The 27500-nt window shown below is 41.0% G+C and overlaps 1 protein-coding gene across 1 annotated transcript in view; it reads right to left on the reverse strand.

The window, feature by feature from the left end:
* Positions 1 to 27500, reverse strand: part of LOC137048044 (solute carrier family 45 member 4) — a 50908-nt gene that overhangs the window by 22477 nt on the left and 931 nt on the right. The window contains exons 2-3 of the mRNA XM_067426024.1: positions 27053 to 27141; positions 2917 to 3723 (exon numbers count right to left, since the gene is read on the reverse strand). Coding sequence (XP_067282125.1) covers positions 2917 to 3202 — 286 coding nt within the window. The 5' untranslated portion in view covers positions 3203 to 3723; positions 27053 to 27141. The remainder of the gene's footprint in view (positions 1 to 2916; positions 3724 to 27052; positions 27142 to 27500) is intronic.

Genomic DNA, 27500 nt, shown 5'->3' on the forward strand with positions numbered 1-27500 from the left:
CTAGCACACAAATGGGAATTAATTAAATAAACATTAAAACAAAAAATGGTGATAAACAGCAGTATCTAACGGGATTTATGATAAAAATAATGTCCCATCAGCTACAAAATTAGTCAACATGAACTAACAACGAAAACTCATGTTAACTAATGGGACCGTCGGAAGACGCCAAAGTGACCAACACTGCATTTAAAGGTGCAGTATGTAATATTGACAACTAAAAAACAACCCAATGCATAATGAATTTGGCAAAACTTTTATGTCGGATGCCCTTCATGACAGAATCCTCTCTATTTATCTGGGGTTGGGACCGGCCTAAAAGTTAAACTGGCGTGTGACCTTCTGTGGCTAGATTGTTGTGAGGATATGCTTTATAATATGCTGTTAAACCTTCAGCAAACTTGATATTTGTGCCTTGTCCCTTGAAGTTATTCTACTTTTACATTTGTTTCCTTTACAGTGACAGACTAAACCTAAACTTATGTCCCTTTCAAATTTTCTGTGTATCCTTTGTACATTTCCTTTTATACTCCTTGCATTTATAACTGTTCTGCCCACCTCTTAATCTCCTGCATTACCACTGGTTTATGCCCAGCTTTAGGTCATCAGTGGTTAAATATGGACTAACCCAGCGATTGGGTTGTATTAAGCAAATATTTAACCCAACCGCAGGATTAAAACAACCCATTCGCTGAGTTAAAATAATCCAATTGCTGGGTTAGTCCATATTTGACCCAAGATTGGGTTAAAACAACCCAGCATTTTTTAGTGTAGTGCACTGTAAACATTTTTTTGGGGGGTTTTGTTGGTTTAACTTAAAAAAGTAAGTAACCTGGTTGCCTTAAACTTTTGAGTTTATTGAAATTTAAAATCTGAGTTGATACAATGAAGGAAATTTGTTTAATAAATAGAAACTCAAAATATTATTGTATCTGAACCACATAAAAAATGTGATAAATCATGAAAATAGCACTATTTGGCATGTTTCACTGCGTCATCAGAAATAAAACACACACAATTACCCAATATGCTTACAACATCTTTTAATAATATTTCAATAAAGGTTGTCCAATCTCAAAAAAATGTCATTGAATTAACTCAAAATTTTAATTTCAATGATCTCAAAATTAAGGCAACCAGGTAACTTATTTTCTAAATAATTTTTTGCAGTGTGGTTGAAATAGAGAACATTCAAAATATTGGAGAGAGTCGTTTTCCCCGCCTCATCCTCCTCAGACTCGATGCTCACGCGGGTTGCCAGATTTAGGACACGAAACAAGAATGCGTGAAATTAACAACTGAAAGTGACAAGCTTTATGCAGATCCGCTGATATATCAGTTTTAAGAGATTTTTGTATGGATGCAGAAGTTTTTTAGGTCGGGTAGAATCTGCAATCTTGAATACTATTGGCTAAACTTGCAGTGGGCGGGGTCACACAGACCACAACAAAAACAGACATTCTGTCTTTATAAATGGTAAATGGTAAATGGACTGCATTTATATAGCGCTTTTAACAGACCCTATGGCCATCCAAAGCGCTTTACATTTTTGCCTCACATTCACCCATTCATACACCGACGGCGATGTCAGCCATGTAAGGCCCCATCCAGCTCGTCGGGAGCAGCTGGGGTTCGGTGTCTTGCTCATGGACACTTCGACACTTGGTCAGGTGGAACCGGGGATTGAACCACCAACCTTTCGGATTGTAGACAACCTACATGAACCACTGCCGCCCCTTCTTTGTAGAAAAACTTGGTGTAACATTGCATTTCGGAGAAACAAGTGTGTGAACCTAGCATTTTTCCTAAATATCTGCAAACATATTATGGTATTCTTGATGAACAACATTGCATACAGCACCTTTAAGCTGTACATTTGATCAGTAGATCTGGCTACAGACACCAACCAGACTCACAAAGCTTCAGTGCACAAAACAGGGCCGTTTCCACAGGCAATTCATAAAAACAGCAGCAAATCATCACGTTAGAATGAAGACTGCAGTAGCGATGCTGACAGTTCTATAAAATAATATTGAAAGATATTAAATTGTGATTGTATTTTGCAATATTGCTGTTTTTACTGCATTTTATGATCAAATAAAGGCAGGCATGATTAGCAGAAGAGACTTCTTAAAAAAGTATATACAATATATAAAAAAGTGTATATATATATACCACACACTTTCACATTCCTGTTGAGAAAAGGGGACTTCCTGTTCAGACTGAGCACAGAGTTTCTGCTGATTAATAAAGCATTATGATTATAAAGAAAGAAAAGCACCTCTGCTCCTCCAGACCCACAGCTGTTTCCATGACAAAGTGCCAGTCTTTCAGTGAAATAAAGGCCTGGGGTGTCGTTTGCATAATATATGAACCGCCAGGCGAGGCATGCAGCGAACGTCCCACAGATCCTTTAATTGTTTATCACTGAATTCAACACACACACACACACACACACACACACACACACACACACACACACACACACACACACACACACACACACACACACACACACACACACACACACACACACACACACACACACACACACACACACACACACACCCATCACAGGAAACATTCTGCAATTTTACATTTTCAATAAACATCCCTTAGTATAATTTATAAGATGTTTTCCTCATGGAGACCAAAAAATGTCCTCACAAGAACAAGAATTTCAGATATTGCCATATATGTCCCCATAATGTAGGGTTTATCAGACCACACGCACGCACGCACGCACGCACACACCAGCTTCTCAATAGCTATTGCTATCAGCACTGGTCACAGAATAATAACCAATATCAAACAACAACTCATTTTGATGTCTAGTCAGGGCAGAGCTCAGTTTTGCTGTGTACATCAGGCCATGTTTTGGGTTATTATTATGTAAATGTTTCTGGACAGTCTCACCTATCTGCAGCAGCACAGGCGTGACCAGCGCCGTCTCCATGGCGTAGCAGAACTCTCGTCCGAACATGACGGCCCCGTGCATGATCCACTGGCGCAGTGGGATGCGGTCTATAGAAACCTCGCTGACCGACTCCTCCTGACTCTCCAAGCCCCGCCCCCCAGCCCCGTCCGCTCCATTAGCCCCGCCCCCTCCGCCGTGCTTCTCCACGGGCGGCTCCACGGCGGCCTGCATCGGCACGGCGTCGGCCTCGGTGTTCTGCGGCGCCATCCTCGCCGTCGTCGGCATGCACTCGGAGCGGAGGCTCAAAAGCAAATAACACACGGAATAAATCTAGGAAGAGTAAAGCCGACAGCACCGTGGACGCCCTTCTGCCGAGGAGCTCAGTCGTGGATTGGCCTCAGGATGCCGTATATATCCTGAAGCGTGGCGTTTGATAAAGGCCGCTTGCAGGAGCCCTGGGACGGCCCGAGTCGGGAGATTTGGGGTGGACAGGGGAGGATATGACTCTACCATGAGGTCACTCCCACTGATGTGATGTGTGTCAGTGTGTATGTGTGAGTGAGTGAGTGTGTGTGTGTGTGGGTGTGGGCGTGTGTGCATGTACTTGTGTATATGTAAGTGTGTGTGTGTGTGTTTACTGTCTACTGGAAACTGTAAAAATCCATATCAATTGCCATTCAGTTAATACCAGTTTCATGATTTGTATAGAGGCGGTGCTGTAGAGGGTGGAGGGCAGGCCGAGGGGTGAAGGGCAGGAGAAACCAGACGGAAAGCACCGGAGAATCCCCATGGAGTGACCGATCAATCTGAAAGAAGGCAGGAGAGAGAGAGAGAGAGAGAGAGAGAGAGAGAGAGAGAGAGAGAGAGAGAGAGAGAGAGAGAGAGAGAGAGAGAGAGAGAGAGAGAGAGAGAGAGAGAGAGAGAGAGAGAGAGAGAGAGAGAGAGAGAGTGTGTTACTTGATATCACCAAAAAGGTTTTACACAATATGCACGTACTTTTAGGCATTTACATTAATGCATGTACTTGTATGCACATAAATGCATGTATTTTTTGGGCATTTATATTAAATTGTGTACTTTTATACCCATAAATGCATGTTTTTATGCCCATAAATGCATGTTTTTTTTATACCCATAAATGCATGTTTTTTTTATACCCATAAATGCATGTTTTTTATACCCATAAATGCATGTTTTTATGCCCATAAATGCATGTTTTTTATACCCATAAATGCATGTTTTTAATACCCATAAATGCATGTTTTTATACCCATAAATGCATGTTTTTATACCCATAAATGCATGTTTTTTATACCCATAAATGCATGTTTTTATGCCCATAAATGCATGTTTTTATGCCCATAAATGCATGTTTTTATACCCATAAATGCATGTTTTTAATACCCATAAATGCATGTTTTTATACCCATAAATGCATGTTTTTATGCCCATAAATGCATGTTTTTATGCCCATAAATGCATGTTTTTTATACCCATAAATGCATTTATTTTTATGCACATTAATGCATGTGCTTTTATACATTTACATTAATGCACTTTCATCCAAAGTATCTTACATTGCATTAAACGTATACATTTGATAAGAACTGAACCCATGAGCGTGGTGTTGCGAGCGCTGCTCGGTGGTGTTTACACGTGAAAGATTCACTGCTAAGGTTGTTTCCATCATATTAAGCCCCTAAATATCGTTGTTGTCTCACTCCAAAGCGTGAAATACAATGCCATTGTGTGTTGTCCTGAAGCATTTCTCCAGAACATTCCTTACTTTTGTGTTTTAATTTAATCTGAGGTTCTCGAGATAGACTCCAAACAAACAGCAGAATTAACATATTTGACAGGATTACACAGGGAGCTTTCAGAGATTAGCGCTAAATATGCGGCTGTAATTATGGCACGCTTCGGGACAAGGAGGAAATTCAAGCATTAAAGTGTGCAAAAACAATCAGCTCCGCAGTGGCACTTCATAAACCTCTTAAGATGACTGAGATGTGCGGTTTAGAGGGCTCTTTAATCCCAACACAATGCACTTCGCTCAAGGTTCAAACTGGAGCAACAGAGCCGACATTGTGTTTGTGCGGCCCGTGTCTCCTGATCTCACCACGCTGCTATTTACGGCTCAGAGGATTCTGAAACGAGGCAAAGAGGAAGGGGTACAAGCATTTCCTGAAAGCCACAACAAAAACAAACACGGAGTAAAACCGTCAATCGGACCGGGCGTCGATAAGTGACGCTGTGGTCTTCCTCCTCCTCAGCGTTATCAGAAGGAGGGCTCCTGATTGTTTCAGCAGGCGATCTGGAGGCGTGTTTATCATGTGAGACTCTGATAAGACACAAACACACTCAGATTACAGCTCTGTTCAGCGTAGTAATGAAGTGTGGGCTATGTAAATATAATACTTTTGGAACAGCTGACTAGGATTCCCATGTGCCAGCTCTGGGTCACAGGGGCGACGGTCTGATCTGGCAGCTGATTGGTTATCTAATCCTTCCTCCATCCTCAGCCAGAGAGTCAACGGGACACACAGGATCTGCTCCCAAATCTACTGAGCTGCTTATGTAGACAGCGATTGAATGTATCATCCTAATTACAGAAGCAACGGAACAGATATTTACCATCGTAGTTATTTCATTTAGCAAACCAAATTGAAAAACAGCATTACGTTTCTTTCAGGAAAACGATAAATCCCAGAATGCATTGCAACCAGAAAAGATACAGATCCAAACTGGCAATTATTATTCTGTTAATTAGTATCCAATATTGTGATATTAATTTAATACAGATCAAATCTAGAAAATATAGTATAAAGTATATTATAGTTTAAAAATTGTTCAAATGTAATTTTAAAAAGCAAACATTTACCTACTTTATCCAAACAAAGCCAAGGCAGATATTTATTATTAACAGTATGCTAATTCTTATACAATATTATATTAAATGCATGTGCCTGAAATATTGAAATATTTTTTATATATTATTTTTTAATTATTATAATAATTATTATGTAAATTAGTACACCATATGATATTAATGTGTTTAAAATATTGAAATATTTCCTTTACATTTAATTTAAAAGAGACAGAAATGTACCTTACGTCAACCAAATATATATATAAAGATATATAATTTTTTTTTTTTTTTTTTTTTTGACCAAACTCAAAGCCAGCATCGCGTGTAGCCTTCATAGAAAAAACTAATCCCAGAATGCATTGCAACAAATCCACCCTCAAAACAAATGGACAAATGTTAATTATAAATATGCGAATTATTTATTATACAATATTATGATATTTAAAAAAATATAAATAACATAAGGAACACACACGCACACACTAAAGAAATAATGTTTTTATACTAAAATATATATGCATGTACACAGTAAATACAAACATTTTGAACTTTTGCAGTACAATCGACTTGGATGTTTAAGTTATTTAGATTATGTTAAACTGACTTTAAAAAATGAGTTACATCTTGTATAACTTATAAAAAAAGTTTAACATTTTAAAACAATGTAAAAACATATGTTGTCATAACTTATTGAACATATATTTTTTTACAGTGTCTTATTTTTTTATTATATATTTTATATACTGTACTGTATAATTTCATTATTTGTTTTATTAATATTTTAATTTACAAGGGACGGACATTCACCCAAATAAACTCTGAATTTACCAAATTCAAAGGCAGCATTTCCTTTACATTTACATCTTATTTAAAACTGTCTCATGTATTTTTATGCTTATGAGAGTATCACAATTTCTGGCAAAGCTCCTACTTAAATCCACCCTGACAGCCGATCTGCAGAAACATCTGACAGCATGACAGGAGCTGCATAATAAACACTTCAGAGTCTGCTCATTCGAAAAAAGAAAAACAAATAGTTTTGCTTGGTCTGTCCACAGTTGACAGCTCTGTAAAATGGCTAACAGGCAGAAACTTCTCCCTGCAGAGACTCGCTGCCGTCCATCATTCATCCGGCGTCATTTCAACCACAGGGTTGAGTTTCCCCAAACTGGCACTGAGAGCTTCACGCCATTAGCAATAAGCTAATAAACAGGCGTATTACAGAATCAGCCACAATCAAAAACATCTGCATCAGAACAATGTGGCTCTGGTAGAAAGAGTGTTGAGCTGCTCTCCTCAGGGGCTTTGGCAAATGTGCCATCTGCAGCAAAAGCGGCCTGTCATGTGAGAAGGTAAGAGAGGCCCGAGCGGGTCACGCTGGATTCGATTCCACTGGAGCGGCGCTGTGGAAAATATTCTCAACGGCCTGCCAGAGGAAAACGGCCATCCGACCGAGAGAAGAAGCCGCAGAAAACGACTCTGCCATTTCAGAGAGACTGAGAGACAGTCTCAATGTGACGGGATCGATAAACATAAACAGGTAATAGATGTAAAGATCTCTGAGCGGAGTGAGTAATTCTCTTCACACCTGTGCTGAGACTCTTACATAACAGCGTCACATGGGGCCGAAGTATCGCACACACACACACACACACACACACACACACACACACACACCAGGTGAGTGAATGACAGGATATTATAAGATGTGATATTACTGCAATACATGAGTCTGGGCAAATAAACGGCTTCGTGGACGGACGGTTGTGCAGGAGGGTGGATGAGCAGTAGAATAAATGGATGGATGGATGAGTGGATGAGCAGAATGATAGATGGATGTGTGGATGGATGGATTGATGGATGAGCAAAATATAAAAAAAATATGGATTGATGGATGGATGTGCAGAAGAATAAATGGATGAATAGTGGGCAGATGGATGAGAAGAAGAATAAATTGATGGATTGATGAGCAGAAGGATGGATGGATGGATGGATGGATTGACGAGCAGAATAATAAATGGATGGATTGACGAGCAGAATAATAAATGGTTGGGTGGGTGGATGGATGGATGGATGGATGGATGAATGAGCAGAAGGATGGATGGATGAGAAGAAGAATAAATGGATGGATTGATAAGCAGAAGGATGGATGGATGGATGGATGGATGGATGGATGGATGGATGAGAAGAAGAATAAATGGATGGATTGATGAGCAGAATAATAAATGGATGGATTGATGAGCAGAAGAATAAATGGTTGGGTGGATGGATGGATGGATGGATGGATGAATGAGCAGAAGGATGGATGGATGGATGAGAAGAAGAATAAATGGATGGATTGATAAGCAGAAGGATGGATGGATGGATGAGAAGAAGAATAAATGGATGGATTGATGGATGAATGAGCAGAAGAATAAATGGATGGATGGATGGATGGAGATGTGTACTAACAGGTGGGTGAATGGGCATAGAGAGTTTGTCGGGACATTAATCATCCTCACACTGAACAGGGGAACTCATTTCACTACTTTCCACTTTTGTGTCAAATCTCGCACACGTTTAACATTTAAATCTTCATGTTTAAAGTTCAGAGGAAAAGTTATTAAAGACAACAGCAAGATATCAGAGAGGGAACAGTAGCATCACTCAAGTCCCACACACACACACACACACACACACACACACACACACACACACACACACACACACACACACACACACACACACACACACACACACACACACACCATCCTCATCAGTCTCTCCACAATTATAAATCATATCTCCCCATCAAATCTGTTGAGGCTCAAAGTGTGTTTGATCAAACGTCGCAGATGACTGAATGAACAACAGTGCTATAAATCAAGATCACCTAGTTAGTGACCTCAATGTCCAATGCCCACACGCACACACACACACACACAGAATCAGAAACGAGGGACTGTGGGAATGTTCAACGATCGCACAGAAATAATTAATTTTTAAAAAATTACATCATCCATCGTCATTTTCACAACTGCATTCTGGGATTGCATTTTTGACAATTGATGCATGCAATGCAATTTATTTCAGAAAGGTACTTTAAGTTATTAATGCACTTGAACACTACGAAAAATACCAACGATTAATACACGCTAAACACCCACTTTCACATGAGCGAAACCCTCGTCACACTTAAATCAGGGTCAGAGAGCTGTCGAGATGCCTCTTAAAGTTCAAGGTTACAAACTATTTTAGTTACAGAGGTTTAGCGGTTAGCATAGCATACAAATCTGACGCTGCAGCCATTTTTAACCCCGTGTTTATTCCCAACACGTGAGGCCTGGTATCACATGATTCAAACATGACAAGCACACACCACATCTCCCCACAGTCCAGTCAGCAATTAACGATCGATCGGTCGGACTCATTAGCAGCGCATTAGCCAGACACACCACAGCGCTTCGGCATGGTTGGCATCTCAATGTTACGTAAGAGAAAGAGAGAGATCTCTGGGGTCCGCAACGGGTCCAAAATGCCAATGAGGGACCTATATATAATACACCAAGTACACTGAAGCAGATTTTACAGCCATTCCTATGGTTTATACAGACAGCATGTCTTTCTTTCACACATAAATGTGCGAGAGGTGAGGGAAAACAAGGACATGAGAGAGTGAGCGATAGAATGAGAGGTCAAGTAATGCTAACCTGCTGCTGTGGGATGAACTAACAGACACAGATAAGAGGACAGATTGTTCAGTCAGCAGCTGGGAGAAAAAGCCCTCGGTTCATACGCCCACAACAACTCAAGATTGCAGGTGGAGATTTCCAGCAGAGCTCTAATTTTCTATGCAACAAACAGCATTGACTGTTTACAGTAACAAAACCTACAATATCAGCATGGGCGTGAGAACGGGGATGATACTAGGAGCTTAATACGGAGAAATGTTATCTAATATCCATTAGCATTCCCATTTAGGCTTGCACAATATTGGGGAAAATTACATTGTGATATTTTGTATTTCTGCAGTATATTGAGATCAGAAAAATTACATTTTCAGTCAATATTTATAAATGTAGCTATATTTGTAAATAATTTATCCTTCTAGAATGATTTTTTTGGGGCAGTGCATCTGCACAGAACATAAAAATATTAACTTTTAATTCTGAAAAAAACATTTTTTTTAGGGCTGAGCGATTTTGGCAGTTTGCCAGCAAATAATATAAATATGTGCTGTGTTCATTTACACACAAAATATGTGCACAGTATTTCAGATACACTATATCTAAAATATAGTAAATAAACACAGTGCCATGCTTCACTCTGAAACCTGCAGCACATACACTTATTTAAATCAATCGCAGATTTGGTAAATCACACTAAGCATCTCACAATATAATTAAATACACACCATATTGCCAAAACTATTGGGACGCCCCTCCTCGTCACTGAGTTCAGGTGTTCAATCCCTTCATGGCTACAGGTGTATAAATCCAGCACTAGGCCTGCAGACGCTTCTACACACATTAGTGAAAGAATGGGTCACTCTCAGGAGCTCAGTGAACTCAAGCATGGGGCCGTGATAGGCTGACACCTGTGCAATAAGGCCATTCCTGACATTTCCTCACTACTAAATATTCCACGCTCAACTGTTAGTGGGATTACAACAAAGTGGAAGCAATTGGGAAACGCAGCAACTTAGCCACGAAGTGGTAGGCCACTTAAAAATCACAGAGCAGGGTCAGCACATGCTGAGGGTCACAGTGAGCAGAAGTCACCAACTTTCTGTCAATAGATACAGACCTCCAAACGTTGTGTGGCCTTCAGAGGAGCTCAAGATCAGTGTGCAGAGAGCTTCATGGAATGGGTTTCCAAGCTCATCCAAGCCTTACATCACCAAGAGCAATGCAAAGTGTGGGATGCAGTGGAGTAAAGCAGCCGCCACTGGACTCTAGAGCAGTGAGACGTGCTCTCAGGAGTGACCAATTGCGCTTCTCTGTCTGACAATCCCATGGATGAGTCTGGGTTTGGCGGTTGCCAGGAGAACGGGACTTGCCTGACTGCATTTTGGAAAATGTCATGCTCCCAACTTTGTGGGAACAGTTTGGGGAAGGCCCCTTCCTGTCCCAGCATGACTGCGCTCCAGTGCACAAAGCGTCGGTCCATAAAGACATGGATGAGGAGTTTGGTGTGGAGGAACTTGACTGGCCTGCACAGAGTCCTGAGCTCAACCCGATAGAACAGCTTTGGGATGAATTAGAGCGGAGACGGAGAGCCAGGCCTTCTCGTCCAACATCAGTAATGAGCTTCTAGAAGAATGGTCAAAAATCCCCATAAACACACTCCTAAACCTTGAGGAAAGCCTTCCCAGAAGAGCTGAAGCTGTTAGAGCTGCAAAGGGTGGGCCGACTCCATATTAAACCCTACAGATTAACAATGGGATGGCATTAAAGATCATGTGCAGGTAAATACCGGTGTCACAAAACTTTTGGCAATATAGTGTATAATACACCCCTATTCTTGTTCAAAGTGAAAAGTCAAATTGCTACTGAAATGTCGCTTGACCAATCACATCTAAGAACCGTAACTAATTATTGTATAATAAAACATGGAATAAATATTGCAATGTCACTTACAGTATTCAGATAATATGATTGCGCAATACTTAGCAATTATGAAAAAGAAAGTATTGGTACTCGGTTATTGGTACATGTGTATTTGGTAGACTGTCAATAACCCAATGCAACATTGTACAGCTGACCCAAATTACACTGGCTAAGTTTCATAGGTCAAGCTGACTGCCGTCAAGGTATCGGGTTTATGTTTGTACGTGCTGGGGTAAAACCTCCTCCCCCAGGCAAGCCGGCCTACATCCATCCGCTGACCCTGGGGGAACCAAATCCACGTCACTGCAGAGAAATCGGGGACTATTTGGGTCAGTTACTCAGGATGATTAATAATGGGATTCAGGTGACGCTCGGATTACAACCTCGTCTAGCAATAACTCTGATCCAAATCACAATACCAACATCCCAATGTGAAATATGTCAACTCCATCTACATGCCAGGTTTCCACCTGTGAGCATGCATTTCACAACTACGCTCAGACATAACAAAAACATGCAGTGTGTATTGCTGTTGGCAGGATGATTTATAATCTTCATAACAAGAGCTGAAGTATTTGACCATTTGGTCCCACGAGTGCCATGTACATGCAAATCACAAGAGCGCCTGGACATCATGTTCAGACATTGAAAACAAACTGGCTTTCGGACACTCGTTTTTTCTTAGGCTGTTTGTGCTTAGTGATGTTTGCTAAAACTGTTGCTCATACTTGGGGTGCAATCAAACCCATAACTTTAATTAGTAAACTTCAACGTGCAACTCAGCCTGCAGCATTTGATTCCTCCTCAACAAGACACGTGATTTGACGCTGTTATTTTAAGTATTCAAGACAGCAAGAAACCACTAAGCAACCACTCTTTAGAATAGCATAGCAGCGATATAATGAAATATAGTTTCTTTTTGAGATCAATACATATTGATCATGACACACAAAGCAATTCAATGGCTAATAAATGAACAGCTTTTATATTTTTTCTGTCATTCTGCACCTAATCTCATCTGTCTCTTTGACTTCACTAAGAGTGAGAACCAATGGATTTCTATGATGCACAAACACACAGTTTCCATCAGATGAAAGTGTGGTGCTGCAGTGGAGCACAAGCTCCTCAGGAATGTAAACAAACCCTGCAGGTGTGTGAGACGCAGTGACTGCAGTACTGCAGCGCAGGAGGAGGAGCCACATGTGTGACAAATCTTCCCCACTAACACACTCTCTGCCTGACCAGCAGCCGCTGCGCAAACACACACACACTTAACTCGACTGTCAGCAGGTTGGGTGGCTAGGTCAGCTTCTGTAACCAACTCGTCTTGTGACTCATCTTGCTGACTGACACGCACACAGAAAGGATTTAAAGGGCCAGTGCTGCGTCAGCGGGATCCTGCACGTGCAGTAAACATGCATGCAGTAAAAGTCTTGCGTCAAACCTAAAGAATCAAGTTCTAATCCAAAGTATAGAACAAACAATGGCTGTGATAATTAGCAGGGATGATGACGATGATGTTAAGCATGCACTTTAATTAACTGTAAAACTCTTGTATCTATTTGACAGGCAAAGAGAAACAATAACAACAGCAACAATAATAAATCACACAGCAAAAGTAAAAAATAAGCAAACAGCAGCAGCAATAATAGCAGCAGCAGCAGCAGCAATAATAACAGCAGCAGCAGCAGCAGCAGCAATAATAACAGCAGCAGCAGTAATAATAACAGCAGCAGCATTAAACAGCAGCAGCAGTAATAACAGCAGCGGCAGCAGCAGTAATAATAACAGCAGCAATAATAACAGCAGCAGCAATAAACAGCAGACACAGCAATAATAACAGCAGCAATAACAGCAGCAGCAGTAACGACAGCAGCAGCAGCAATAATAATAACAGCAGCAGCAATAATAACAGCAGCAGCAGTGATGACAGCAGCAGCAGTAATGACAGCAGCAGCAATAATAACAGCAGCAGCAGCAGCAGTAATGACAGCAGCAGCAGCAATAATAACAGCAGCAGCAGCAATAATAACAGCAGCAGCACCAATAATAACAACAGCAGCAGCAATAATAACAGCAGCAGCAGCAATAATAACAGCAGCAGCAATAACAGCAGCAGCAGCAATAATAACAGCAGCAGCGATAATAACAGCAGCAGCAATTATCACAGCAGCAGAAATAATAACAGCAGCAGCAATAATAACAGCAGCAGCAGCAATAATAACAGCAGCAGCAATTATCACATCAGCAGCAGCAATAATAACAGCAGCAGCAATTATTACAGCAGCAGAAATAATAACAGCAGCAGTGATAATAACAGCAGCAGCAATTTTCACAGCAGCAGAAATAATAACAGCAGCAGCAATAATAACAGCAGCAGTGATAAGAACAGCAGCAGCAATTATCACATCAGCAGAAATAATAACAGCAGCAGCAATAATAACAGCAGCAGCAATTATCACAGCAGCAGAAATAATAACAGCAGCAGCAATAATAACAGCAGCACTGATAATAACAGCAGCAGCAATTATAACAGCAGCCGAAATAATAACAGCAGCAGAAATAATTAAAGCAGCAGCAATAATAACAGGAGCAGAAATAATATCAGCAGCAGAAATAATAACAGCAGCAGCAGCAATAATAACAGCAGCAGCAATAATAACAGCAGCAGAAATAATAACAGCAGCAGCAATAATAACAACAGCAGCAGAAATAACAACAGCAGCAGAAATAATAACAGCAGCAGCAATAATAACAGCAGCAGAAATAATAACAGCAGCAGCAATAACAGCAGCAGCAGCAATAACAGCAGCAGCAGCAATAATAGCAGCAGCAGCAATAATAACAGCAGCAGAAATAATAACAGCAGCAGCAATAATAACAGCAGCAGAAATAATAACAGCAGCAGCAATAACAGCAGCAGCAGCAATAACAGCAGCAGCAGCAATAATAGCAGCAGCAGCAATAATAACAGCAGCAGAAATAATAACAGCAGCAGAAATAATAACAGCAGCAGAAATAACAGCAGCAGCAATAATAACAGCAGCAGCAATTATAACAGCAGCAGCAATTATAACAGTAGCAGCAATAATAACAGCAGCAGAAATAATAACAGCAGCAGCCGATCCATTCAGTCAAGACCCAACGTTATCAACATTGTCTCTGAGAGTTGTCATGACAGAAACTTTATGTTTTTTGACCCCATTGGCAGATATTTGGTCTTTGTTTTAAGCATAACTCACTTAAATTTGATGCATTAAAAAAACAAAAACAAAGACATAATAAGTTTGCTTTTCAAATAAATGTTTCTAGATTTAAGAATGTTTAGATACTTGTACTGGAAAAGACAACAATGCTGAGCAAGAAAATCATTTTTGCGGTGAGCAACCCAGTAGAGGAGAACAGAGAACCTAAAGGAACACAGGCTGTTTTCAGACATGAGTGTCAGACACTCCTCCTCCTCCTCCTCATCGGCTGCCAGTACAGGCGGAGGCCAAAGTCCAGCGTGTAACGCAAGCCGGCCTCTTGCCAAACGGGCAGATGCCCAAAAAGCTCCCAAACAGAGGAAAGGAATGGAGAAGTCAATGACGAGCCCTTGGTTTTCCCAGTAAGATGTGATGCGGCTTACTGCGCTAAATTAAGACCATCGTCCCTGAACCGCGGACGTTCCCACATCAGATCTGATCTATTAGTGGACCGACATCTACCTGAAATGATCTTATGGAAAACAAACAACTCTGACACAAAGCTCAGACGAGTAAACAACATTACAGAGCATCAACATGAGCTTTATTAGTCTCTTTCCATCCCACCTCTGACTCGCGGAAATTCATGATCGATTAGGTTTAAGGGTGTGGAGGTGACAGACATTGTGGGAAGTTTATGACGAAACCACATCACATGGGGCGGCAGGTGTTTGGGACAGGCAGGGTGTTGGTGTTGGCCCTGACCCAGTTTGGGGCGAGGTGTTGGGTTGCGCTGTTCTGCATGGAGATGTCTGTCTGGTTAAAGCAGCATTAACAAACATTAGCGTCTTCTCTTACTCGCACCGTTTCCCAAACGGGAATTAACTGTGCTGATTAATTTCATGGCTCAGCATAAATTATAGCGACAGACCTTACAGAGAATCTGTAAAACATGTCGCTTAGCAACAGCGATTAGGCCGGGCTACATGGATCCGGATGCTATTACTGGATTGCAAGGCAAAATGCACAAAAACATGCATTTGGGCAAGATAACCGAGAATCGAGACAACCACAAACTAGGGCTTTTCAACTGAACACAAAACAAAACTAGATTTGCTGTGGTTGTTTGTAGGGCTGCACAATTTGGCAAAATTATGATTATATAATCAACATTTCTACAAAATAATAATAATAAATAAATACTAATTATTATTATTACTTACTACAACTACAACTAAATTTAAGTTATTTAATTACTAAACAATAAAATAAAATGTAAAAAATAAATAACTATTGAAGTATTTTACTGTAAAATAACAATATTACCATTTAATAACAACATTAGTAATAGTGATAATAATAATAATAATAATAATAATAATAATAATAAAACTACTACTAATACTACTATTACATGAATTACTAAATATTCAATATTCCCAAAAATAACCTAAATAAGAAATATTACTATTGCAATATTACACTGTAAAATAAAATGATTGCTATTTAATAACATTATTATTATTATTATTTATATAATTACTACTACTAGTACTACTACTATTAAATGCTAAATTGTAAATTGTAGAAGTACAATATTTCGATGGCCATCTATATTTATGGCTGACTTAATTTCTTCATTTTCTTCTTCTTTTATTTTGGGTGAAGATGGTTGATGCATGATGCATTTTCAGATGCACATTAATGTGACAAACTCAGAGCAGATCCTGAGCTTGTGTGGAGCAGCATTACTGCAAACCGAGTCGCTCTGAGATGCAAAAAACACCATATCACGAGCCGCTCGCATGTAAATGAACACAGTGCTGCGCTTCACTCTGAAACACACAGCGCACAAATATATTGAATTAAATCACATGACTCGTGCCACCCTATGACAAAGTGCAACCCAAGAGAAACGGCTAGGTGGGAAATGCAAGGCACTCTATGGCTGTCCATGTGGCTGTTTTAGGACAATATACTCCCTACTTTTAATTATTTAAAGGGGCGGTGAAATGCTGTTTCATACATACTGAGCTTTTTACACTGTTAAAGACTTGGATTCCTATCCTAAACATAGACAAAGTTTCAAAAACTAATGTTGGACGTTTGATGGAGTATTTCTGTGTCAAAAATACTCCTTCCGGTTTCTCACAAGTTTCGGCGAGTTTTTTTCGAGTATGGCTCGGCTTGACGTTAATAGAGCGGAAGGTCCTTGTATGGGCCGTACGGGCTCTTCTCCCGGTAGAGTGCGCGCGCGTGACTAGAGCGAGAGAGGAAATGCACGCCCATAAACACTCGGCCAGTCGATCCAGGCGCCGCGCTCCACTTTATTCCTATGGGTGACGTCGAGCGACTTCAACGCTTCAGCTCAGCATTCTGGGAAGGCAGCGCTGCATTTGAACCGATTTGAACGCAGAAATGACGGGAAGCTTCACAACATCGCTTCAGTCGCGTCGCAAAAGTGGATCTCCACCGTTCACTGCTGTCAGGACTTCACCAAATCATACCAAAGAAGTGTGTTTTTGACGGAGCGGTCCCAGCAATAAAGGTTCGGTCCTGCTTTGGAAGCAGCCGGTGAGTAAAACTGCTTCAAATGTCTGTGCTGTCGGCTATCGTCGCGTGAGTAAACATCAGTAAACGACACGATCGCGTGCTTCGTCATTCAAATGCGCTAACGGACTCTGTGGTGGGACAGGCAGCGGGGCGAGGGACCGCGAGAGCGGGCCGGTGATTAATGTTGACGAGTGCCAGCTGCATGACACACCGGTCTCGTCTCGCGGCCATGTGACGGGAGCATAAAAGGAGGAACAAGGGCTGCGGAAGAGGAGAGACGACCAGGCCTGGATTTTATGTTATGTTTTGTTTGTGTGTTTGCGGGCAGTCGTCCGTGAGGGGCTGCCCACGGTTTTACTTTCGTTTTGTTTATTTATTTTGAAATAAATGTTGTTGAACGTTCGCTGGTTCCCGCCTTCTTCCTTCCCATCTACGAACCGTATTACGGACTCCATTGTTGTTCTGTATAACGTTACACTAGTCTGACGTGTAAAACCGTTTTGCTTGCTACTGCTAAGGTTTACTCGCATACAGTAGTCCATAAACCGAATCATGTCCTCATAAACTGCGAGTCAACACACACAAATGTTGACAGGCCACTAAATACAGTCCATACCACAGAGACGGACGTCCTGCTGCTGCTGTTTCTCCTGTTCAATTTATTTCAGCCTCCGAATGATTCTGGATCATTATCTGTATTAGCTGAGATAGCCATGGGTTTCTCCACGCTTGAGGACGTCACCGCTTTGTTCGCGCTCGTCATTCTTTAGCTCCGCCCACACGATACGCCTCCAGGCGCTCAGTTTTTTCCGGAAAGACTCGGTACAGCCCATATTTCTTTTATAAATATGATAAAACTAAAGACTTTTCTGAGATATGAAGGATGCAATACTACTCTATAGGTCCTCAAGATTGACATGAGATTGACTGAAACTGAGTGTTTCACCCCCCCTTTAAAACAGTGTGCAAATGACTACAAACAATTATGCAATATGGTCGTCTCATGACCTAATTCAATTGAATGCTTGATGCTATGCACACCATACATACTGTAGAATAGTGTGGTAGCATGCTAGTAAGATATTTTTTCCCAGACAACACCATCCTGGATCCTGCTGCAGACGATACAACACAACAACAGCACGACTCGAAGCTCCCAAACTAAGATCTGCAAAAACACCACACACGGCTCCTCCCACAGCACATGAAGCTTGATGGAAAATTCCGGTCTGAGAAAGTGAGGCCTTTGCCACACTCGACCTCTTATGACACACCAGAAAAAAATATACTGTCTGCTAGCTGAAGTTTAAAGACAAAAACTAGTCTGAGTCCATGCATGCAAACCCTCTGTTTGAAAAATGCATAAGGAAAAGCCTACAGTGAAGTGCCTTACTGTCCACAACAAATACATGCAATCTGAGAGGCATCCTAACTGAAATCGAGCCTCACACGTGAATGATGTGAAAGGCAGCAGGTTGCACTACACCAGGTCCGTCCTCTGATCTGCAAAAATGCAACCAGGGCAGTGCAACTGGTGCAAATCGCACACAGCCTCCGCAAACAGACCAGCCGAGGGGACACTTGCACTGGGCCCTTCTTCATTCAAGAGTTTATCGTTTGATGAAACTATTATTTTACTATCATTAGGGAAGATTGTTTTTGCCCCAGAATAACAAAACAATTGCGACTTTATATTTCCACATCACCAAGTGCAATGCAAAGCGTGGGATGCAGTGGAGTAAAGCAGCCACCACTGTACTCTAGAGCAGTTAGACGAGTTCTCTGAGTGACCAATCACGCTTCAGTCTGACAATCCCATGGACGAGTCTGAGTTTGGCGGTTGCCAGGAGAACAGGACTTGTCTGACTGCATTGTGCCAAGTGTAAAGTTTGGTGGAGGGGGGATTATGGTGTGGGTTGTTTTTCAGGGGTTGGGCTTGGCCCCTTAGTTCCAGTGAAAGGAACTCTTAATGCTTCAGCATACCAAGACATTTTGGAATATTTCATGCTCCCAACTTTGTGGGAACAGTTTGGGGAAGGCCCCTTCCTGTCCCAACACGACTGCGCTCCAGTGCACAAAGCGTCGGTCCATAAAGACATGGATGAGGAGTTTGATGTGGAGGAACTTGACTGGCCTGCACAGAGTCCTGAGCTCAACCCGATAGAACAGCTTTGGGATGAATTAGAGCGGAGACTGAGAGCCAGGCCTTCTCGTCCAACATCAGTGCCTGACCTCACAAATGAGCTTCTAGAAGAATGGGCAAAAATCCCCATAAACACACTCCTAAACCTTGAGGAAAGCCTTCCCAGAAGAGCTGAAGCTGTCAGAGCTGCAAAGGGGCCGACTCCATATTAAACCCTACAGATTAACAATGGGATGGCGTTAAAGTTCATGAGCAGGGAAAGGCAGGCGACCCAAAACTGTTGACAATATAGTGTATATGAGACACTTCCTTTGACTTTGGTCAAAAGGCAGGGATAAAAAAAGAGAAAAGAAACATTATAACCCTAACCCATGTCTAAAAATGTCTAAACAGCTCTCTAGGTTTTGTAACACAGTTGTGTATTAGTCAACAGTCCAGTGTCAAACTCTTCCTGAATATTTAGTTCACAAAGCATTCTTTGTACATATTTTTGCTGCCGTTATAAGAGCCGTTTGTTTAACTATTCATCTTAAGCCCTGCAGGCAGGCAGGCACACACACACACACACACACACATACACACACACACACACATACACACACACACACACACACACACACACACACACACACACACACACACACACACTCACAAACATACACACACAAACACACACACACACGCACGCACGCACACAAACACACACACTCTCACAAACATACAAACTCAAAAACCCATGCACGCACATGCACTCTCACCGACTCACACACATGCACACAACCTCACTGACTCACACACACACACACACACACACTCACACTCATGTATACACACACACTCACACAAACACACACAGAATTATTGCAGCTGCCTTAATTATTAATCAATCTGATTTGAATTATTTATGTAAATGCATGCTCAGTTTGGAGCGTCTGGCTCCCAAAATTCTCTCGCCACACCGGGTTTGTCTGTCGGCGGGTTACGTGAGCGGCGCGGCCCTCAGGGAGCGCTGACACACGCTGAGCGTTACGCAAGAATGGATATGAACGTAAAAATCCTCACCAGTTCAAATAACTCGCATTTTATGCACTGTGTTCTGGTTAACAAAACTCTTTCTCCCAGCTTTCTGTTGTATAGATATTAATAAAAAAGATCTAGCTGATGGCACACAAACCTCACTTTAATTAGATCATTAAAGTTGATAAAATGCATCAATATTCCAAAAATTAAATTATATTACAATAAAACCTGTTTAACAGTGACAGGTGTGTAAAACACATTAGTGATCTCGGGTGATAAACATACACCTGGAAAACTAATGCTAGATTTGCTCATTTGATGTGTATCGTCTTCTGCTCATTGTTAATGCATTTTCTAATGTGTGTGTTAACTAGTGTGAGGTTAGATGTTTTAAACAGGAATATAGCCAGAAGGCAGCATGACAGGTTTAACACACAGCCCATCAGAACAGAGTCTCAAATGACAATCCATTATACGCTCACATCTGATGCTGTCACACCACTGAAGGAGGAAGTCTTACAGGCTCAGAGCAGCAGACATTCATATTTCATAATTTAATCGTCTTTAAACGAGCTTCACATGTGCAAAAGATCAACCTTTGTGAGGTCGTTCAAACACACCAGCCTCTGTTCAAATCTAGAGAGCGCCCTATATAGACAGTTTCAACAGATTATAGGGAAGTGTGGTTCACGGGAAGAATGCACTGCAACGAGACCCATGGGGAAAACACTCGAGACCGCGGAAGAATCAAGAGAAATTTAGACATTTCAATACTAATAATTATAGATAAAACATGTTTAATTTTATCCCATTTTTGAGAATAATAATTGTATTGATTATGCTTAGAGCATTGTTTATGTTAATAATTAAAACTAAATTAAAAACTATTGTCTTTCTTTCTAATTGAAATTTAAAAAATGAAAAGAAGCTGAAATAAAATAGAAATATTATATAAAAACCTAAATGAAAGCCAAAAATGTCAAAATAAAATAAGCACATAACCAAATGACACTTTTTTTATGATATATATATATTTAATTATTATATATTTTGTTCTCATTTTAATATATATATATAAATATATATATTCAAATAAATAAATAAAAGTAAACTATTCTATAAGACAAATTTAAATAAATAAATAAGTAATAGTAGAACACACGCACTCACACACACACACACAGACATGCACTCACACACACACACACACACACACACACACACACACACGCAGCGCGCGCGCACATGCACGCACACACAATGATGTAGTACAATACAAAGCAGTCCAATAAATTTGAAAACCATAGAAAAACCATCGTCAGTTTAACAAAGTAAGGGCATCAAGTGTATTTCTTCACACTGAATTGTTCCAGGTAAATAAGCAATGACCCTGAGCAAACATGCATAATAATAATAATCATAATTCTGGACGCAGTATACCACACGTCAAATAGATCTGTTATTAGCAGTTATCCTTCAGACAATATCTGGACAGATGGACAGACGCTAGTGCAGGATCTGTCCGGCTCTCCTGTTCATGTTGTTCTTGAGCGAAAGCCAACTTTCTCCAGATGATAAACTCACCTGGAGACACGAACGACACAAAGCCGGTGGGAGGAGGAGACTCGACCACACACACACACACACACACACACACACACACACACACACACACACACACACACACACACACACACACACACACACACACACACACACACACACACACACACACACACACACACACACACACACACACACACACACACACACACACACACACACACACACACACACACACACACACACACACACACACACACACACACGGGCTAAAACGCCACACAATAGAAGTGTGGTCACTAGCATAGAACACCCTAGCAACCTCTCAGAACACGCTAACAACCAACAGCAACATTCTAAAAAACCCATAATCACATAAGACTGCCATGGCAACCATTGTGACGGAAACTCAGACCATGAAAATTAAAAAAGCGAGCACACAAAACATCTGAGAGGGTGGTGTCACAACATCTCAACAACCCCCTAGGAAACAAATGACAGACATTCCCATTTTAAATGTTTTTTGCTCAACTTGTGAAACCAGTTATCTAAGATGACAGACGACAAGTTTTCACAATTACTACCATGTTACAAAAAACAAAAAAAACAATGAGCTCTACAAACAAACCAGGGAGTGGATCGGCATTAAGCACACATCGAACGCTCAGAACGTCAAAAACTGCTTTATTTGAAGAGCATCAAAGTTTCTGCAGATAACGTGAAGAAATATGGTCCAACACACTTAATGAGGCATCTCTAATGCCCTCTGTGAGTCTGAGCGCTCCTCTGGTGGGATGTATGGGTCTTTATTTGACGTTTGAGCTGCTGAACTCTGGCCTGAGCTGAAGAGGAGGAGGGTGAAGGACAAAGGAAGGTGTTTTAAATGGTTTCGCATCAGAGCTGAAGCACAATCGCTCCTGCTGTCTCTGGGGGATCTCACTATAGCTCAACTTGTGATTTTGCAACATCTGTGAGTTGCTTCTCTATTAGCACCTTATGACAAGCACACGTCGAACAATAGGACGGCAAATTAAAGAGAGAAAGACATAATTATAATAATAATAATAATAATAATAATAATAATAATAATAATAATAATAATAATGATAATAATAATAATAGGGCATGGCCTAAAAAACCCATAGACTTGCACTGAAGATGGGACCTAAGATATGCCAAGAGATCATAATATAACAGAGACTTTCTTGAACGCCCTAGCAATAACCCAGAACCACCCCGGAAAACCCTAACAATTACCCAGAAGACCCTAGCAAATTACCCATAACCCCCCAGAATACCCCAACAATTACCCAGAACCACCCAGAAGACCCTAACAATTACCCATACCAAGCAAATTACCCATAACCCCCCAGAATACCCCAACAATTACCCATAAATACCCAGAAGACCCTAACAAACACCCAGAAGACTCTAACAAACACTCAGAAAACCCTAACAAACCCCAAAAAGACCCTAACAAACACCCAGAAGACCCTTAAAAAAACACCCAGAAGACCCTAACAAACCCCAAAAAGACCCTAACAAACACCCAGAAGACCCTAACAAACACCCAGAAGACCCTGACAAACACCCAGAAGACCCTAACAAACACCAAGACCCTTAAAAAACACCCAGAAGACCCTAACAAACACCCAGAAGACCCTAACAAACACTCAGAAGACCCTAACAAACACCCAGAAGACCCTAACAAACACCCAGAAGACCCTGACAAACACCCAGAAGACCCTAACAAACACCAATAAGACCCTAACAAACACCCAGAAGACCCTAACAAACACCCAGAAGACCCTAACAAACACCCAGAAGACCCTAACAAACACCCAGAAGATCCTAACAAACACCCAGAAGATCCTAACAAACACCCAGAAGACCCTAACAAACCCCAAAAAGACCCTAACAAACCCCCAAAAGACCCTAACATACACTCAGAAGACCCTAACAAACACATTTAGAAGACCCTAACAAACACCCAGAAGACCCTAACAAACACTCAGAAGACCCTAACAAACACTCAGAAGACCCTAACAAACACCCATAAGACCCTAACAAACACCCAGAAGACCCTAACAAACACCCAGAAGACCCTAACAAACACCCAGAAGACCCTAACAAACACTCAGAAGACCCTAACAAACACCCAGAAGACCCTAACAAACACCCAGAAGACTCTAACAAACACCCAGAAGACCCTAACAAACCCCAAAAAGACCCTAACAAACACCCAGAAGACCCTTAAAAAAACACCCAGAAGACCCTAACAAACCCCAAAAAGACCCTAACAAACACCCAGAAGACCCTAACAAACACACAGAAGACCCTAACAAACACCCAGAAGACCCAAACAAACACCCAGAAGATCCTAACAAACACCCAGAAGACCCTAACAAACCCCAAAAAGATCCTAACAAACACCAAGAAGACCCTAACAAACCCCAAAAAGACCCTAACAAACACCCAGAAGACCCTAACAAACACTCAGAAGACCCTAACAAACACTCAGAAGACCCTAACAAACACCCAGAAGACCCTAACAAACACTCAGAAGACCCTAACAAACACCCATAAGACCCTAACAAACACCCAGAAGACCCTGACAAACACCCAGAAGACCCTAACAAACCCCCAGAAGACCCTTAAAAAACACCCAGAAGACCCTGACAAACACCCAGAAGAACCTGACAAACACCCAGAAGAACCTGACAAACACCCAGAAGACCCTAACAAACACTCAGAAGACCCTAACAAACACCCATAAGACCCTAACAAGCACCCAGAAGAACCTGACAAACACTCCGAAGACTCTAACAAACACTCAGAAGACCCTAACAAACACTCAGAAGACCCTAACAAACACCCAGAAGACCCTAACAAACACCCAGAAGACCCTGACAAACACCCAGAAGACCCTAACAAACACCCAGAAGACCCTGACAAACACCCAGAAGACCCTAACAAACACCCAGAAGACCCTGACAAACACTCAGAAGACCCTAACAAACACCAAGAAGACCCTAACAAACACTCAGAAGACCCTAACAAACACTCAGAAGACCCTAAAAACACTCAGAACCACCCATAACAGTGTAATAATTATCCAGAAGACCCAGACAAACACCCAGAAGAACCTGACAATCACTCAGAAGACTCTAACAAACACTCAGAAGACCCTAACAAACCCCCAGAAGACCCTAACAAACACTCAGAAGACCCTAACAAACACCAAGAAGACCCTAACAAACACTCAGAAGACCCTAACAAACACTCAGAAGACCCTAACAAACACCAATAAGACCCTAACAAACACTCAGAAGACCCTAACAAACCCCCAGAAGACCCTAACAAACACTCAGAAGACCCTAACAAACACCAAGAAGACCCTAACAAACACTCAGAAGACCCTAACAAACACTCAGAAGACCCTAACAAACACTCAGAAGACCCTAACAAACACCAAGAAGACCCTAACAAACACTCAGAACCACCCATAACACTGTAACAATTATCCAGAAGACCCTAGCAAACGCCAAGAACCAATGTATCTAGAGCTATTGTGCATTTTGTTTTATAATAATAGTCATCAGTAATGAAATAAATCATTGTAAACAGGCATGAGTTACTTTCTCATGCTTCAGCGAGGAACACTTTAAATCACACTAGAGCTTGTGAGGATGAAACCGCAGAGCTTTAGAGTGTTGGTCCTGGACTGAAAAGTCCTCAGTGTTGAGAGGCTTTTACTAAATAAAGATCTTATGCAACCGTCACCAAAGTACTGCACTGCCGTCCTTGCTGTTGAGAAAGGAATAACGCATTGCATTCATCTGCTCCATTGAATCCATTAGAACATCAAACAGCCTAGAGAAATACAATTCTCACGAAGGCAGAGTTAACGCTCATTAAAAAAAATATACTCAGTGCTGCTTGTTCAACACATATATATACATATATATATAAAATTTGTCTGCAATGCAACACAGCCTCCGATGCCTTATCGCTTAAATCTGATATGTGCAACCTTGTTTTGTGTTTAAATGCTCTCTTTTATCCCAAATGTTACACAATCAAAGCAAACCATTCCACTAAAAACTGTCACGATGTTTCTCTGTCCTCAAGCAGCCTGACACATTACCTCAACATCTGTTTGCATGACCAGTGCAAACACTTTTGGGAAAACGGTCATTACCGTTACACACTTAAAACTTAAGTAAACCATCTATGACATGATGAATAATGAGTCAGCTGCTCTGTTCAATGCATTTGTCCATGTCTACAGTCATTGCCTACTTATTAAGTATGCTGATACGTTTAACCATTCCCCATTTTGGAACCTTTATTTTTCGAGAATGTACATGAAGTCGTCTTTTCTGAAATTTGCAAAGAAAACAATCTGAGAGCAGCGGAGCAATCTGTGTTTAAGTGGTGTGGATTTATGCAAAGGGCTGGCGGGGTGGTCAGCGGTCTGGACTGTGATGAGGAGCGTTCGCTGGCAGATGCAGCCTGAGGCACAGTGAGCATCCGACACGCATCGCGAGCACCATTCACAAACACGCCAGCATCTACACAAGCGGACTTCTGCCTCACAATAAAAACAGGCAACAACTTTTTATATCACTTTCTTTTCTCAGAATTCCAAGTTTATAACTTTTCTCCATTCTGATTCTTTTGCTAAAATTATATATTTTGCACACTATGTACTCACAATTGTGAGTTTATAACCTCGTAATATATATATATATATATATATATATATATATATATATATATATATATATATATATATATATATATATATATAGCCCAAAACAATCCATTTAACCCTGTTCTCCAATGAAAGCCTCAGAGTTATGCCAGATAAATGATTTTAAAATAAACACACTTTTAGTGTAGCTAACTCCATCTTTAAAAGGGTCGATTGTATTATAACTCATTTGAAACCGACAAACTACAAGCTTCTTTCACACCGATCAGATCAAATTACACAACACAGAGCATGTAAAAACTGACCACAATACAACAGCGTCGGCAAAAGAAAAATGAAATTATATAATCATAAAAATATTTAATTAATTTGGAAAAAAAAAAACTACAAAAGTACAAACATCATGTTGTCTACTATTGTTAGATAACATGATGTCAGTTTTAACAGTCAAGCACAGAGAATGTGACACCGGCACAAAAACAGTGTGTATGACTCACCAAAAAGCCTTGAAAGCTTCATAAATATCCAGTCCGACTGCATACAAGAGCAGCGTCGTGTCTTCTGTCAGGACACACTAGCTGAGAACCTGCAGAGAGTGTCCAAACAAGGGTTAACAAAACACACTAACCAGCCTGCAGTGAACCATCACACACACACACACACACACACACACACACACACACACACACACACACACACACACACACCTGCTTTGAATATTATGCAGCTGAAGGTCAATTTACATGTGATTTCAATTCACTCTAAATGAGAAGAGTGAAAACTGTGCTTGGCATACACACGTTACAGGACACTGAGCTGTCATAAAGCTCATCAAACAAAAAAAGCCTGGTCAGCCCAGTTTGAGATGAACACTGGCTTTTATATTGTGTTTGCATATTCAAATAAACATATGCAAAGGCGGCAACCCCTTTAAAGGAGTAGTTT

The sequence above is a fragment of the Pseudorasbora parva genome, chromosome 19 (assembly GCF_024679245.1).
Source record: "Pseudorasbora parva isolate DD20220531a chromosome 19, ASM2467924v1, whole genome shotgun sequence".
NCBI classification, from domain to species: domain Eukaryota; kingdom Metazoa; phylum Chordata; class Actinopteri; order Cypriniformes; family Gobionidae; genus Pseudorasbora; species Pseudorasbora parva.